The sequence below is a fragment of the Betta splendens genome, chromosome 8 (assembly GCF_900634795.4).
Source record: "Betta splendens chromosome 8, fBetSpl5.4, whole genome shotgun sequence".
NCBI lineage: Eukaryota > Metazoa > Chordata > Actinopteri > Anabantiformes > Osphronemidae > Betta > Betta splendens.
In genome coordinates this window covers 13,598,776-13,616,184 of record NC_040888.2, presented here as the reverse complement: position 1 = coordinate 13,616,184, position 17,409 = coordinate 13,598,776, and the positions used below count along the sequence as shown (strand labels likewise).

The window sequence follows — 17,409 nt, the reverse complement described above, 5'->3', positions numbered from 1 at the left end:
ACAGGACATCCTCAAACTAACAACAGGCTCTGTTGACTGACTTAAAAACGAAGAGTTCTTGGACCCAACACACCAAGATAATAGATCATATATAATGTATGCTGTGGTGATTTTGTGTGTTCCTTTAACGCAAATCCCTTAAACAAAGAAAGAAACAAGCTGAAGCGTGTTGAAGCTCTGAAGAGGTGTCATTAATAAGACACGCAGAGACAGGGCACAGCAACTGAGATTGTGTAAGCAAAACCTGCACTAATAAATAAACAACTTAAATAAAACTCAATATTTATTCAAATTCCCGTTGCTGTGACAATGGCTGCATGCTCGTCTCAGAGCCTGACGAGCCAACTCGCGTCAGCTTTTAACACCGATGTCTTAAAGCGGAACTTTTCATCACAAGATGTGTGGTGATGTGAGGTGATGTAAGCAGCGCAAGGCAACATGAGGCGGCGCGAGGGGACGTGTGGCAGTGAAGCTGTCAGCTTTTGTCTTTTTTTAGGGGTCTTGGTGTGTGGGGTCCTGATGCAGTGCGTGGAGCGGGACAGCGATGCAGCTTCAGAACAGCCGGGGAGGAGAAGCTGTCGTTCACGAGCGCTTACCATTACACGTGTCCCTAAGAACCCAGATGTCCTCGAAGGGACATCCAGACTGAGACAGGCGGCTGGGAGGGAGACCTATCACACACAAAGACTCACATGGACTCGGGGAAAAGAAAATGCTTCTGCTACTGTTCTGTCTGAGGAGGAATAGTCTGGAGACACCGTCTCCACCGTCCAGATTAAGCGCCACCTTCCATTTTCTACATTTGTAGAAGAGAATTAACACCCTGCACATGGCGAACATTAACTCACAACCATCTGTCTGCTGAGCATTTTTCAGTCCTCTGTCTTTGTCCAAATGTCACACAAAATCCAGTAGTTGACAATCAAAGCCCTAAGATAAAGACGTTTCCTCTTAAGGACACTTGCGCTGTTTGCACAAAGGTGACTTTGTGACCACTGTTGCTGTCATAGGTTGGTGCCTGTTAAAGGTAAAGTGTGTGATCCAAGTTGGTCCAGCTGTAATGCTTAACCAGCGACGAAATCAACAATGGTGCACCACTTACTGGTGAGTGAGGTTAGATATTATTAGTAATATTAATATTTTTATAATTGATTTTTGTCATCTTAAAGGAAAAAACAGCGTAGATCTGGAGGCTGCATGTTTCATTGACCCTCCATTCATCCCCCGTGTGTGTCCTGAGAGTGTATACCTGTGCTGGTAGTGAGGCCATTGGCCAGTGGCAGCACCACATGGGTGGGGGGGGCGTACAGAGTGTAGGAGTCATCAGTCTGGGGGGCGGAGCTGAGGCTGGAGGACAGAGGGGCTCTGGACAGCAGCTGCTGGCGCTGGGTGGGCAGAGAAGCGTGCCGGGACAGGGTGCCCCCTACAGGGCGAGATGGGGGAGGAGGGGGAGAGGGGAGGGAGGGAGGTTGGGGGAGAGGAGGTTATGAAGCTGATGGTTAGAGATGGAGGTCAGTGATTATGTGGTACCGATGGAGAGATGGATGCAGGAAGGAGGAAAGTAGGTGGAAGCATGGGATGGTCTGGAAGTGGGTGCATAAGTCCCTGACTCTGAAGGAGGGTTCTTGAACCTAGAGAACACAGACCGCTCTCTGGTCTGTAGACGCCTACTGATGTGGTGGAAACAAAGCCAACACTGACCATTGAATGGGTGGTATGTGAACGCAACACTAACTTCTGTATAAATGTGATGTACAGTAGCATTTTCATTTACAGACAGAACACAACTTTCAGTACTGTAACTCCGACTAGTGAGAGCTACTGACCGTTTCTTCTGCTGATGACCTCCACAATGGACGGAGAGAAAAAGCCCACTCTGTCTGTCCCTCTCTGACTGTCATGGATGTGGCCCTTCCACCGCCCGTCCACGTGCTGCTCCAGCACCTGTAGGGGTCAAAGTGGAGGAGTTATAAGCCCGCTGCAGTACACGATTAGACATCAGCGTCTTTATTTCAACCTTACGATTGTTATGTCAAATCATGAGGTTAAACACATACTGTATATGACTAAAGTTTGAGTCACATCCGTCGTGTCTGAAAACTGGTGTTGGTAAAAAAAAGTGTGAGCACTGGTGGAAAAACAACAATGTGGCCGTGTTTGACTCTTTCCACTGTTTACACAAGAACAGAACATACTGATGATGATCTTTTGCTACGCTGCATAGAAATGTTCAGCACTTAGTGCAAGTCCAAACACGAAGCCCACAGATAAAAACCTGCATCACAGCCACATCCTGCAGCTTCAGACTTTACTCACCTCTCTGATTCACTCTCAGGAATTCAGCTTGACTGATTTATAGATTGCATTTAATCCAAGTTAAATCCGGATTTTACAGAAATATGATGGAATTAATTATGTTTTGTAGTAACATAGGGGAACAAGAATAGTATTACAGCAGACAGTAGACGCTGAACTCCATACTGTACGTATGCTTTATTTTACATCCTAGTAGCACAGACTGTAGCATGACAGGAGTCAACTATAACCTGGCGCATCACACAAAAGCTGATACACTGCTGATGCAGACACGGCACAGAGTTCACAGGAAGGTATGTGTTTGTAGGTGTGTGTTGGATTTGTCTCCACCTGAATGTGAGGACGCTGACAGACACTGAGTTCAGCTATTCCTACATTAAAGCTTTGCATCAGTCGACTTCAAGCAGAGAGCAGCTCAGATTATGAGGTAAATCCTTCTCTGCTGTGTTGCATTGCTTCAGTTCACCCTGGGCCACTCCCAAAACTTTTCTTTATTTGATATTACAGTTGTCATTTCGTATTATTATTATTAATAATATTATTTTATTTATTTATTTATTAACCATTACATATCATCGTCAACCTCGTCCGCAGAAGGTGTGTCAGATAAAGGGGGAGGAGCTCCTCTCACCGTGATGACGTCTCCAGCTCGGATGTTGAGGGCAGTGGGATCATGGAGGTTCCAGTAGTCCTTCAGAGCTCTGACCTGCAAAACACCTGTTGCATCTGTGGGAGGAAACATCCAGAAATGATGGCATCAGAAAACTGGACCACTGCTCTGTTGCTGCCAAACTCTTTCCAACCCTCCTTCCCATCTCCCATGTAATGGATCATTATCTTACTGTACACACAATATTTGCTGATGAAAAGGAAATGTCTTATCCTTTAACAACGTTTTTAGGTCTAATATATCTATGAACAATTTTGCTTCTTAGTTTGTGGTTAGGTGCACAAAACATCCACTTTTAACTGTTTTGCTGCTTTCACAAAAAATAACATGATCAATCACATGATAAGAAGGCGGAGAGTGTAAAAACACCACATGGCAGCACTGGATAACAACATAAGTAAGCACAGACTCTTCTCACTATGCAAAATACAATTTTACACACCCCTAGGTCCTTAATTCTGTCTGTTGTTACACTGAATTATTCCTCCCAGACTGTCTGCATCCATGGAGAGCCCAGTGCTGTTCGCAGCCGCTAACATAAGACATCAATAATTAATCCGCAGCGCGTGTGGACAGAGCGTGTGCAAGTTATTCATCTCTCCTCTCTGCACCAGTAAACAAGCCGGGAAAGTCTCTCCATCCATTTTCGAATCGCTTCTTCAACACAACTGCTCATTATTCCCTCAGTCCGTTCCCACAGGAAACTTCAAAAGACTGTAGGATTACAGAGCGCACACACGCACATATCCACACACGCCGTATATACAGCTCGGTTAAATTTGAGGCTGAATGTGAGAAGTCAGGCCTTTGAAGCTGCGACAGCCGACAGATGAGAGTTTAGCGTTACATAACCCAGAATTTAAACACAGCTGCTGTTTGAACTGCAGCTTTTACAGGCAGGTGACTCTATCTGCTCTACAAGGAGACCAGAGCTCTGCACTCTCAGGTTGTACGTATAAATACAGACAAATATGAATCACATATATGATTAGTTTAGACTAAAAACACTGTCTAAAAAAGTGAGAGTACTGTTAGATTTATTACATTGTATAACTAGTGTATTAAAGGAGATCTGACAAGCTTTTTTGGAATGGGATTTGCCTTCATTTGTGCTAATATTCAACTTCCAGTGAATGCAAATAAAGCAGGCCATCTGCCCGCCTTCATCTCATCAGTGGATCTTTCAGGCGTCATTCTGCACATGCTACGACATGGCTTCCTGACACAGGGTGCGTGTGCTTGACTGGCCTGCCTGCAGTGCAGATCTGTCACAGAAACGCTGAAATTATCTGAAAGCCTGTAGCGTAACACCAAGAGGAGGATCGGACCATTTGTATCTGTCGACTACGTCGGCCCCTAAACATTTAAAAAAAAAGGTGATGGAACATACTGACACTAAAGTTCGCTGATAAGAGACAAAGCTTAAATGTTTCTCTTTGTAGTTATGTCAGATTAAATAGGACAAACCCCAGATTTCCATTTTGATTGCACTGACCTCGGAGCAGCTGCTTGATGTCCTTGCTGGCGTGCGAAGTGGTGAACTGGTTGACGATGTCCAGCGCCGTCTGGTTGTAGGTGTTTCGAACGTTCACATCCACTCCGGCCTGCAGGGACAACGACACCCGGACCATCACCGTTAGATTCATTGAGACTGGGTGTGGAAACACAGAGCTGGCAGCGTGGTGTCTCATGTGCTCACATCCAGCAGGAGCCTGACCACCTCTGTCTTTCCATAGAGAGAGGCTTCGTGCAGGGCCGTCCCAGACTTGGCCGTCTTGTTGATGTCGATGCCAGCCTTCAGCAGCAACCTGAAACCAACCCAGAGGCACGTGATGCAGAGGTGGTGGGGACAGAGATGCCAAAATTATAAGCTTAAAACCAAGAGAACTCAACATGACTCTTCATTGATTATCACAGTATCATCACAGTATTATTTGTTGCATTTATTCAGAATGTTAAACCTCTAGACTTCCTCTGCTCTTTACATTATCTTTGAAGTTATTCATTAGAGCATCAATTAGTTTCAGTAGCATTCAGTCAACCCGTTATACAGCAGGTTGGAGTGAATAGCAACGACTGGTAACACACACACGCACGCACGCATGCACGCACGTCCACACACACGCACGCTACAGGGATAAAAGCATTTTCAAACTGGGTCACAGGAATGCTGTGGTGTATTTCGTCTCTCTACTGGGAATGTGCAGCAGCACAAGCAACATCACAAAGAACACACACACTCACACACGCACAGAACCAACGTCGGAGTTAATGCTACCACATCCAGATGCTCAGTGGTTAACTACCGCAAACCACAGTGGGTCCTGCCCTCCGCCGTCAGCATCTACACACAAACGCTGGAACTGGAAATCACCACAGTCACTGTCATCAATGAATTGAAGCAAGACTGTCGCTCTAAGAACGAGGAGAAACTGATTTTTAAGCATACACTCCTTTACTGTGTTATAACATGAATCACTCACTGGTTTATCTGCAGCTGCTGACTGACAGGTGCCACTAAACTGTATCGAGCTGTTTAATTACTCTCACATTTATTAGCCCCCGTAACCTCCAGCCTTCAGCATAGCACTGCTGGTCTGTGTTTGCCCACACAACCAACTGAGCTGGAGACTCCTCACACACTGAGGCAGAATTGGGTTACAGGAACGATTACAGATACGAGCAGCTGATGGGAACAAATATGGAGCCAACAGGACAGTTGGACCAGAGTACGGAGCTCAAATCTGACCTCACTGCCAGGTTAGAGAATCTTCACTGTGGCATCGCACCAGTCTGTGGTTTGTTGTTCTTAGGTCAAACAGTCAGTCAAACAGTCAAACGGTCAGTCAAACATCCGTGTTTATTATCACAGTAGGTGAAAGATAAGGATGTGAAGATGTGAAAAGTTTATTAGAACTAAACATACAGTACAATGTCTTTATGTCCATTGCGAGCAGCCAGGTGCAGTGGGGTGGTGAAGGCCGAATCCGTCTGTTCCTTCCTCTCTCCTTCCAACAAAGCCACGACCATGTTACTGCTCAGCAACAACTGGGCCACCTGGAGGAGGGGTAGAGGAAGCCAAGAGGGCAAAACAGAGGCCAAATCAAGACAGTGGTGAGACAAAGCTCCAACATGTGCTAAAAACGCCCAAGAATGTAAATCACACGCGGGGTTAAACACCCTGCAGGTGGGTATGACGCAACGCGTCAGTGACCTGAAGCATCGTAAATGAATCCAGTTGTTTGGCAGTAGATGCAGTAAATCACAGCTGGAGGCTCCAATATTCTTCAGGGATACAAAGTATGTGAGAAAAGCTTCCCTCTGTGATTTTAGGCTTTACAACAAGGAGAGAATGAGCAGATGTTTATAGATGCTGTTCACACTCCCCACCCCACATGTAAATCTGTTCGCCTGTTCTTATTTTTCTGTTTAAGAAAATCACATTACTTTTAATGGTGCTTTGCTTCAGCGTTTTCACCCCAACTTAGACTTGTTGCTTGTTTTGGGCCTTCGTTTTAAACTGCTTTGGATAAAAATAACTACATCTAAATGAAGTATCACACCTAATACAAACAAGTGTTATATATAAATCCCTGTCAGACAGACAGATCAGATTTCCAGTATATAAATGAGCATCTGTACAATTCAGATAATTTTTTGCTGTAGTGTTACAGTATGTATCTATTCTAGCCAAATGTTACTCATATCTTAAATTTTATTTATTATTTATTGTTTATATACAGTATTAATACAAAAGTTTGTATAGTGTTGTGGTGAATAAATGACAGTAGCTATTGCATTAGAATATTTTGACAGTTGACACCTAATAACTGTACAAACGTTTATTTACAGTTGCTCTGCTTTACAGTAAAAAGGCAGGAGGTGAAACTGTGTGAGTTGAATGGAAACACGGCAGCTGCCACGACACACCCTCACATCACTGAGCAGCAGCTGAGGCTTTTATACAAACACATACACACTCTAAAGATATCTTAGTCTGAATAAGCTGTGGGGGGGGGGGGGGGGGGGGGGGGGGGGGGGGGGGGGGGGGCGAATAGGATTGACAAACTGACAATCCTATTCGCCTGATGACAATCGTAATTGGTTGAAACGCAGCTGCTGTATTGCTTTTTTAAAATGTTTGAGCTGAATTATAACTTGTATGACAGCCAGCTACGAGCATGTGTGTGTTAGACTGAGCTGAAGGTGAGTGGAAGAGAAGAAGCAAAAGGCTTTCTGATACAAAGAGTGGTTTCTCTAGACAATTTTTAACTGTTCGACATTACTAAGAGGAGTGTGAAGAAGTGTGACTGTCCTCATGAGTAAAACTACATGCTCACCTTGACTCTCCCAAACTCACAGGCCAAGTCCAGCGGCGTCTTCTTGGCCTTGTTGACCAGACACGGGTTTGACTGATGCTGTAGCAACATCTCAGACTAAGAGAGTAACAGAAAATCATACTTGTGAAAAATCTTTGAAACACACATGATGTCTATAGCATGTTCAAGAGTGTACTGTAGTATACTGTATGTCTATAACATGATACATGTAACAGCAATTAAACAAAAAGTGAAAATCAATGAAAATAGTAAAGGCATAAATGTACAGTAAATAAAAAGGAAACGGAGAGAAAGAGCTCATGCTGACAAAGTAACAAAATTCACTACTTAGCATGAAAAACAAACGATGGAGCAGCTCAGGCTCAAGTCTTGTGCTACCTCAAGCGTGTAATGTAAATTTACTTTAACTATCTCTTGGGTTGTCTGGATAATTCAGAGTAGTTGATATACAATCCATGAGTGTAAAGTGTAAACACAAGTAAACATCAGGTCTACGGGGTTCCATGGGGATTCCCTCCACTGTGGTTCACTTTTTAAATGGTGAACGTAAATTACATCAGCTAAGTAAGTAGCATAAAAAAAATATAATCCTTCAGCACACTGCATTGTGACAACCATTGTTGAACAATGAACTATAGACATTCTTGAGCTCACCTACTATAGATTAAGTCAAATTCTGGCATACGATATGATAAGATAAAAAAATACAACATTATTTAATTATACCACAATGGGGAAATGCTTCTGTTCAGAGCAGGAATAGACAGTTATCCAAGAACAAACAGGCAAAAACATAAATTAAACTGCTGTGATGACAGGAGTTCACAGTCAGATCTGACCTAAGGATTAATTAAAAAAAACAAAATGCTCTGGTTATGTTATCAGTCCAAACACCCCCTCCTAATTCTGCTCACATCTGTCCCTCTGAGACAGACAACGGCAAACAGGGTCACGTATAATCACCCGAAAAGCTGATCACCCCAAATCTACTCTTCTCATCGACTCCAAAATACTCCTCATTATCACATATTCTGTCCCTGTAAATCCTATCACACCCCAGCAACGTTTCTCCTGCAACACAATCTAAGCTGAAGCAGCTATTTGGAAAGTTAACTAGAAGGAAAACAAGGAACAAGTGTAACTTTATATGAAATAGATCCAGAATATATCAATTAAATCAATATATATATATATTTTTTTTACAATATTCTGGTTATGGAGATGCACAACACTTTACTTCACACACTAACTAGACCCAAAACTACAGGAGCACCATAAGCTACAAACAAGTAAAACATTGATATTATTAAATAGCAGATGAACAATTTAATTAAGTACTTTTTAAACATATTTTTTCATTTAGATTTTGCGTTCAACAAGTTTAACTCAAATATTTATTTAACTAACAGTAAAATGTGCTGACTCACCACTTCGAAGTGTCCGTACTGAGCAGAAAGGTGCAGAGGAATGTGTCCATCGAGGGAAACGCTGTTGACTGAGGCTCCAGAGCGAAGGAGCATCAGGACAGACTCGGCTTTTCCCTGCCAGGCTGCATAATGAAGCGGACGCATGCCTGCACATCACATAACAACAAAGCTGTAATATTCTTTCCCACTTTGTAATGGCAACAGTGTTTGAGTAACTGGCTTAGCCAAGTGTTTCCTGTAGCTGTGGATTAGATCTCCACAACGTCCAGGGGGAATGATGGATTACTCTTCCTTACATGACTGCCTCAGTGTAGACACATTTCACTGCATCTCTATTGGGTTAAGCTTGGGGCACTTACAGTACCACTCCAAAAGTATATGAAGCCGTTCTGTGGGTGTTTGGGGTTGTTTTGGGGACGTTGTAAGATACTTTATTGTGTTGGATACTATGCCAGCTGTATATTTTGTGGATGGTTGACTAATGAATGAGACCTTAACTAGCTCCATTTAATCTTACAGGTCCCTTAGGTGAACTGTTCAGGTCTTTATTTGTTTCTCTCTTTGTTTTGTTACTCACTGAGCATTTGTGCTGTAACTTGGAACCAATCTCGGCTGACAACCGTGGAAAGAAAGAAGCAAATCGCCTCCATCTACAGACAGAATATCTAAACTGCTGCAGATCATTCTGTTTCAAGTGGTTCCATGTCAGTCTGCTCACTGTAAATGTTCTTCATTAAGGTTTTACCAACATTAAAGTGTCAGTAAACTGCGCATGTAGAGCAGTGAAGCTGTAAACAGAGGCACAGACACACCTACAAACACCATATGGCAGACACAGTGAATGACAGCTGTTATTAGACACTTTACACACAGACGAACACACAGTTACTGTAACTCGTAGAAAGGTTTTTCACTGGTGGTGTACAAAAGGTTCAGTTTGCTGTCAGCAGCAGCAAGACATGTAAAACTGCCTAAAGGTTAAATGATGCACTGATGTCACTCCGGACTATTTGTTCGTGTGTGTCTGTGTGACTGTGTGTCTGTGTGTGTGCGTGCGTCTGTCCGTCTCCTACCATTACTGTCCTTAATGTCCACGGTGGCCTGAGCCTCCAGTAGTGCAGACAGCAGCTCTGTGCTCCCTGTGAGGGCAGCGTGGTGCAGGGCCGAAAACCTACAGCACAGTGACACAGGGAGGTAAAAGGTCAACAAGAGCAAAAGAAATTCTCTGATACTGACAATTCTATCTAAACCGCAGCCAATGTTTTTAAGCCTCAGCTGTTGACTGGTGCCACCAGAGCTACCAACCACAGCTAGATGGGGCACTAAAATACACCACATCACTCACTCCATCCACCAAAGGTTATATTGAGAGTGTAAATACAGTAAATACAAGCCATTTAAAATGTATTGAAAGCAACAAACAGGAATCTGTTATTTAACAAGACTCTAACAGACTTTATAGCAAATAAACTGTTTGATAATAAAACCTTATCAGGAGCAGACAGAGACAGACAGACCTCCCTCATGTTGTTTGACAGCCAGACTAATCTGAACCATGCTTCTGCATTTAGCCTTGTCCTTAAAAGGAAAATGTTCAAAAGAGTCATACAACAGTGAGAGTGTTTCTTTACTGCTAGAGCAGAATCAGTGTGGTTAAGACCAGTGACTAATCTATTACATTAAAGACAACAATATAAAAACAAAAGATGGAGCAACAGTACTTTTCCATTAAGGGTGTGTCTGCTGCATTGACTTGTTCCCAGGTGCAGATGGAGAATAAACCTGTCTGCTGGTCGGCCTCTGAATCACATGGCAACACAATTCAACACAACTTCCCTTATGTTAACGTACGGTACAATCATGCAGCAAGTCCAGACAAACCAGAGATGATCACTGATTCAGACACACACACACATAGGCTGCTCAATGTAGAAAGAATACCTAAACAAACTCAATCACAAAGCCACAGATGATTAACAATGATAAACCTGGCATAAATAACTTCATCTAAATGTTCAGGGTCATGGGAAAACTGGAGGCGATGCCTGTGTTCCAATGCCAGCTACCTTTCTCCAAAGACATGAGCTTAGGTTAATTACAGGCTCTAATTGCCCCTATAGGTGTGAGTGCAAGTCTATAGACTTAAGACTATATGTGTGGCCCTGTGATGGACTGGTGACCCCACCACCGACCCAAATGACAGCTGGGATAGGCTCCGACATCCCCCGTGACCCCTACGAGTGACAAAGCGGTTCATATGAGTGAGTGAGTGAGTGAGTGAGTGAGTGAGTGAGTGAGTGAGTGAGTGAGTGAGTGAGTGAGTGAGTGAGTGAGTGAGTGAGTGAGTGAGTGAGTAAGCTGCCAGTCAGCTTCCAGTCAGCTGCAGCGTCCACCAGTCCAGATTATACAATAGCTTGTGTATGAGGCATGTTGGAACCGTACAGTACAGAGTGTAGGTCATTGTCTAAAAATAAATCACAAAAAAAACACAAGATTGGTTACGCCCCAACTGTTAGTGATAATAGTACGAACACCTTACAGTGTATAAATATACATATATAATAAAATTAGATGTAGATGAATCTAATAAGCAGTTCATTTATAACATTATGGGTTAACATTTATTTAATGTAATGATGTATAATTGTTGATAAATATTGATCTCAACACATTTCAGTGTCCCTGTTCATTAAATTGCCTACATTATGTTCAAATATCTTCTCTGTTTCTCTGTATTAAATCAGGAAACTTGTTATGCTTTGTGCCGCCGGTGAAGCAAAACAACACATTTGAAGGTGTTGCAGTGGGCTTTGTAAAAATGTTGGTTGAAATGTTTTTCAGATTTTATAGACTAAAATTTTAATAAAGAAAATATGAATTATAAATCAAGCGAGATAATCCTGAGATTCAGCCCTGCATCAAAGCGACTTGCTGGCAAGCAACACACTGGAGACAATATATCATAAGTTGTCATGAGCCGATCACTTGCACCACAGTCTTCGTGGGTTCGCCCTCCCCCACATGTGAAGCACAGAAAATAAAGCTACAGGCTACATGTGGCTGTCTGTAAATAGACTAGGGAGAGAAATTAGAGCTCTTCACAGGAGAGAAGAAAGAAAGAGATGAATAAAGACAGAAAAGAGAGGAGGGCTGGTTTTAGTGCTGCCTCCCTTCTTTTGGTTCTGTTGTGTAATGCGAGCGATGGCATTCATGTGGCTGCAGTAACAGACAGCGCCCGGGGCCACTCCAACAGTAATGGCAGGATCACTAAGCAAGGTTATGAGGAGCAGGAGAAAGTGACAGGAGGAAAGAGACATCCTTCACTTTTACAGCATCATTGTCTCCCTAAAGGAGAGTTCAAGTCTTGGGGATCAATCGTGTTTAAGTCAGTTGTAGGAGTAAAATCATTTGTTTGAAAAGAGGCCGCAGACCCTGAAGGCTGCTAACGAAGACTCATGCATGCTCCAGAGACACGTCATTATCGCATACAGAGGGACAGAACTGAGCATGAGGGTGAAGTCAGAACGAGGAAGCGGAGCTGTTTAAAACGGTTTCATCTTGGTCTTTAGTGATTAAGAGCCAAGTAGCAGCGTTGGTCTGTCTGCGTGGCTGCATTTTATTCTATGCCACATCTCGTCAGGCACTGTTACAACCTACTAATGGCAGGTATTTAAACTATCAATGAGTAAATGAGCAAGAGTTCTGGGCACAGGCCCAACATCCCCAAAGGGTTGGGAGCGCCCGGACCACAGCCTCTGCCAGAGGTGACTGTAAACAAGCGTCATTTCAAAAAGTGCTTCAGCAAGCCACAAAAACAGCATGGCACAAATCAGGGATGATCTGACATAGAATTAATAAAAGCTACGAGTAAGTGAAATTAAATCTTTCAGATACGCTACACAACTTTCAGAAGCATCTATTCTAATCCTAAAACAACTCCAACTTCAGTGCAGGCAAGAGCTAAAGAGCATCCTTCATGTGTTGGAGAGTGTTTCCATCTGCTCATTTATCCTGAATCAGCTTAGAAAACAACTATAAACTGAAAAGATTTTGATGGGCTGACTAATGATGCAGCTGGTTTGGCGCTTACTATCAGGTACATTTCTCCGTGTTTTAATGGAGACGTCCTTGTGGGACAGAGAGAATCTTTTTCCGCAGCACCTGGACATGAATGCACACGTTGTTTAACCGTTTGTTAACTAGCTTTCAACACAGCAATTTGCGAGCAGGGATATCTGATCCCAGACCTGCTTGGCTTCTGTTTAGGGCTGCAGGCCACCATGCAGAGCGGTGAGTGGGTCGTGAAACAGAAGGACTCAGACACAGTCTCCCATCTGTCCTAGTTACCTGAGGAGTTCACGGTTCTCTGGATCTACTCTGCACCCATCCCCTCCCTTTCTGGGAGAATGAGGCCCCGTATGTGACCTCACCGCTCTCATCACCACCACTCATCGTCAAGTAGGGGGGGTAGACAGAAGAAGCTGGGACCCTTTCTGCCTCTCCCCTCTGCTGTCACCCCTGCCCTAAATACAATGAGCCAAATGATACCATTTGGTATCTAGAATTTAGCAGGTGTCTGCAAACGAGCAGCTTTGGGTGCTCATCACTTCACTCTGAACATTTCTGAAATCTAATCAGTGCTGAGGATGTTTTCATTTGTTGATTCACCCAAAACCATGGCTACAAGCTCATACAGCATAATGTCAGGTTATAGTTCACCTACAGTTCCTCAGCAAAAGGTTTGATTTAACAGTTTCTTAATCATGAAAAAAGGAAAAAACAAAATTTAAAGTTAAAGTTAAAGTTAAATTAGAATCAAAAGAATTAAAAAGCTCAAAAGAGGCTTAAAAATACCGAATGGAATTTTAGAAAAAGGTTTGTCCTCATTCATTTACACATCCCAGGGCTCTGGCCACAAGCCTGTATTCGCGAGTAGATGGCGCAAAATCATGATGGTGCCTAGGGCGCCAACTTAAATACTCACATGTAGAATATTTGATTATACAAACAATTCTATGATTCTCTGTTCTTTAAGAACTCTATAATGAGTATGTTGTACTTTTTAAAACACATCAAGCACATTAAGGCTTTAAATCTCCCTTCATACTGTATGTCACACTGAGGATGGAATACAGGTCTTGTGATACTTTTCATCTAGCAAACAGCCAGTGACATAACAGCTTTACTGTACATAAAGGCTCTTTAATAACCAATCACAGACCGGACGCTAAGGCCACACTCCCAGTCTCAGTTCACTGCAGATGAGTTCACAGTGCGTGACTCTTCACACGCGTTCAGTGTGTGCGTCACTTACAGCATATTCTCCGTTCGTTGCTCGATCTGTTTTTAGGGGTCAAATGAGTTTTTGTTCACTTTGGGTTTTGCAGTGATTTTGTTATTGTGGCAGGTTGAGACAGGCTGAAACATGACGGAACAATCCGTAAAGCTCACACAGATCTCATCAAATAGCACTAGATGTGGATCAGAGGAATCTCCTGGTTGGGTGCAAGGAAAAAAACAGTAGATTAAATGATGTATATACAACATTAATTAAATGGTTTATTTGATGTCAGCATCTTGAACCTGTTATAATTTATGTGCCTAGAAATCTGCTTTCACTTTAGTCTTGGTAAAAATTCATAAACTGCCTGGGTTTTACACACGTGACTGTAGTGAATTTGTACTCGACTAAGAGTGCTTCCAAACCACAGTAAGAGTTTCCACTTGCTTTCAATTCAACATATAAAAAGTATCTAAGGGAACAGATGTGCTCCTATACTTATCAAGTCAAATTTCCTTACTACCAATCTACCAAAAAACAACAACAACAACAACAATAATAATATTTTGAGACCCTTTTCATGAATGTCTGTTGTTAAAGCTTGCTTTCTCTTGAGAACCTCGATGAGATTCTGTCCCAGCAGCCGTCTGGTTTCTCCGGCCTCCTCAGATGCCTGGTGGCTGCTGGCATCACAGGTCTCTCTGTTTCAACAAAAGGCCAGAGCTCCCACCATAACTCCAATTCACAGGGACCCATTCCAGCTCTGCTCTCCATAGAAACACAACCAAACACCAAGCCAATGGGCTCAAATACTAATTTGCCTCACAGGGATGCAGAAAGAGGTCTCCTTTATTCACAGCATGTGTTTGTTTCTCACAGACAGACATGTAGGCACACAGGCACCAGCATGCATGTCGGTGAAGACAAACACTGTCAGTGATGAATGGGCAACCTGCACAAACACTAACACACCCTTTTGTGTGGGGTCATGACTGATTTTACCTCCACGCCTTGCTCGGGTCTGTCCGTCCATCTGCGTGTCCAAACACAGTCCTATACCTGTAATGTCACAAGCACGTTTTCTTTGTCTCTACTGAAGTTCTGCTCAAATCACACCACAGGAAGTCTGCAGCTACACCTGGAGAGTAGAGGGCTGCAGGTTCCCACACATCACCAGCAAGGATGCAATCAATCTGCAGTGGGTGCTAAAAAACTTGGCGAAATGTAAAACTATCTGAGCCAGGAGGAGAAGTATGTCAGCTATTGTTCAGACACAGTTTTTGTGAGGACTGGATGCCTTTCTGTTTCATTAAACATAACCTCCGGCTCTGTTCTTCTTCTGCTGCAGCTGAGAATCGAGTCTGAATGGTACTGTTTTATTTGTTCACTTATTCTGAGTGTTACTCTGTCTGTCAACAAGCTGCTCAACAAAAGGAACTGTATCCTCCAGTGGGTTTAATAATCTAATGAATAAATCAACAAGAAAACTGCTCGGAGAGCTCAGAAACTTTGATGCATAAATTTGTAATTCTAATGACAGCAATAAAAAAGTCTCGTCTAATTCAGATGTCAATCTGAATTGAAATATACACAGTGAGTAACGAGCAGCAGTAAGTGACGATGGATGCCGATCACAGCACCACGTACAGATCGGATTTCCTCAGTGTGATCTGACCTTCACCAGGTGGAGACAACCACAGACAGACCAGAAGCATGACAACCTGTTCAGCATTCTGGATAGACAGCTGCTCCAGCTCAGATGCAACTTGAGGGTTTCTGGTGCAAAGGGCTCTTTTGTGTTCACTCCCCACAACTCAAACCTGGGCTTTTCGCCCAGACAAAAGCAAAGACTTGAGGAAAGTCCCAGACCTCAACTCTGGGATTGAGGTTCTGCTAGGACACTCCCGTTTGAAGAAAGACGTTTACTTTGTTGTTGTAGGAAGGTTATCCTGTGGCACCATCCTGCTCCTTCTGAGCTTTCAGTCCCCCCAGTTCCCATCTTGCCATTTATGAAAATTTCAGTCCCATCATCAAAAAAAAAAAAACTATTAAATATTTTCTTGCCGTGGTCTAATTTGAACTCGTCTGCTTTAATGTATCTGGTCAAAATGAAACTCTTAATCCTGAAAGACACCACATTAAACTAAAAGCTTTCCGACGTTTCCAGCAGATACGTCCACAGATACCTCTGAATGATCTCAGTGCAGCAACAGGACGGAAGAAGCGAACAGAAATGAGAACACGTCACCCATGAGAACAGAGTCCCAGCTCGCGGACTGACTGTGCATAAACATGATCTGACACAGACAAACGAAGCTCCTGGTGTGCTGGGTGAACACTGAAGCATTGTGGGTGGCTGTGGTGTTTTTAGATGCCTTGCCGTGATTACTGGCGTGGAGGCGGAGCTTTGCCTGAGCTCCATCGCCAGGCGAAGCCGCCAGTGGCGCTGATGAATAATAAAACCCCCCTTCCTGCCTAAGAGTTACCGTCCCAGTAGAGACTATTACCCCCAACACAAACACACAATGTACACACTTAGACCCAGTGGGAGGAAAAGCCCTAATTACAGTTCAGATATGCTAATGTTGATGCCAAACATCACAGAGTTTGAGTGAGGGTGCACCACTGCAACCGTGTTCTCCTAAAAACCTTAAATGTCTCATCATATAACTTATCCAGAAGCAAAACTATAAGACTAATTCAGACTGACTCAACCCTTTGATAGTCAACTTTTATTTAGTTATCTTTTGACTCTTGATCCTCTAGCTATAAAATAACAAAAAGTGTTTTCTCTTCTAGGATGCTTTCACATAAAATATCTAACATTTTTAACTGCTGGGAAACTGTGCCCTGGCTGTTAGAAGATCCAGGCTCTTTATAAACTCTCCTATCAAATACGTTATAGTCTATGTGGCTGCTCCCTGACCTCTGACCTCTACAGGTTCCCCTCTGCCCTCTGAAAGGCCAACAAAGGAGTTCAACACTCGTTGGTGTCTCAGGATTGATGCAGTGGTCCACAGTCTTCTGTTTTACTGCCGTCTCATGCTCAGCTCATCGGTTCTCTTTGAGCTTTTGTTGCAGCAACAATGTTGTCGTTGAGCTGAAAAGGCTCTGGCCGTTGTATTAGCAGGAGGCCATTAACACACTTAGTGATTTGTGCTGAGGTGAACTCTAGTAAGGCACACTCTGGTTAGTAAAGTATCGAAAATGCTGTCAAATTGTTCAGTATTTATGTTAATACTATTAAACTAACATCACCAATGTTACATAAGCAGAAATAAACAAACCTATACTAAAATAATTAGCATTATGCTGAGCTGAGACTGTTTGAACACAAACATCTATAAGTAACTGTGTTATTACACACACACACAC

General features: G+C 43.0%; 1 protein-coding gene across 9 annotated transcripts in view; it reads right to left on the bottom strand.

The window, feature by feature from the left end:
- Positions 1–17,409, bottom strand: part of LOC114861005 (caskin-2-like) — a 40,745-nt gene that overhangs the window by 6,251 nt on the left and 17,085 nt on the right. For 4 of the 9 annotated variants that reach the window (XM_029159959.3, XM_029159960.3, XM_029159961.3 and 1 more), the window contains 10 exons: positions 9,827–9,924; positions 8,754–8,899; positions 7,327–7,422; positions 5,913–6,043; positions 4,686–4,794; positions 4,482–4,590; positions 2,948–3,042; positions 1,827–1,944; positions 1,250–1,423; positions 597–671 (listed from right to left, as the gene is read on the bottom strand). In XM_029159959.3, the coding sequence (XP_029015792.1) occupies positions 597–671; positions 1,250–1,423; positions 1,827–1,944; positions 2,948–3,042; positions 4,482–4,590; positions 4,686–4,794; positions 5,913–6,043; positions 7,327–7,422; positions 8,754–8,899; positions 9,827–9,924 (1,151 nt within the window). The remainder of the gene's footprint in view (positions 1–596; positions 672–1,249; positions 1,424–1,826; positions 1,945–2,947; positions 3,043–4,481; positions 4,591–4,685; positions 4,795–5,912; positions 6,044–7,326; positions 7,423–8,753; positions 8,900–9,826; positions 9,925–17,409) is intronic. The other 5 variants (XM_029159962.3, XM_029159963.3, XM_041071921.2 and 2 more) reach the window with 3 other exon arrangements.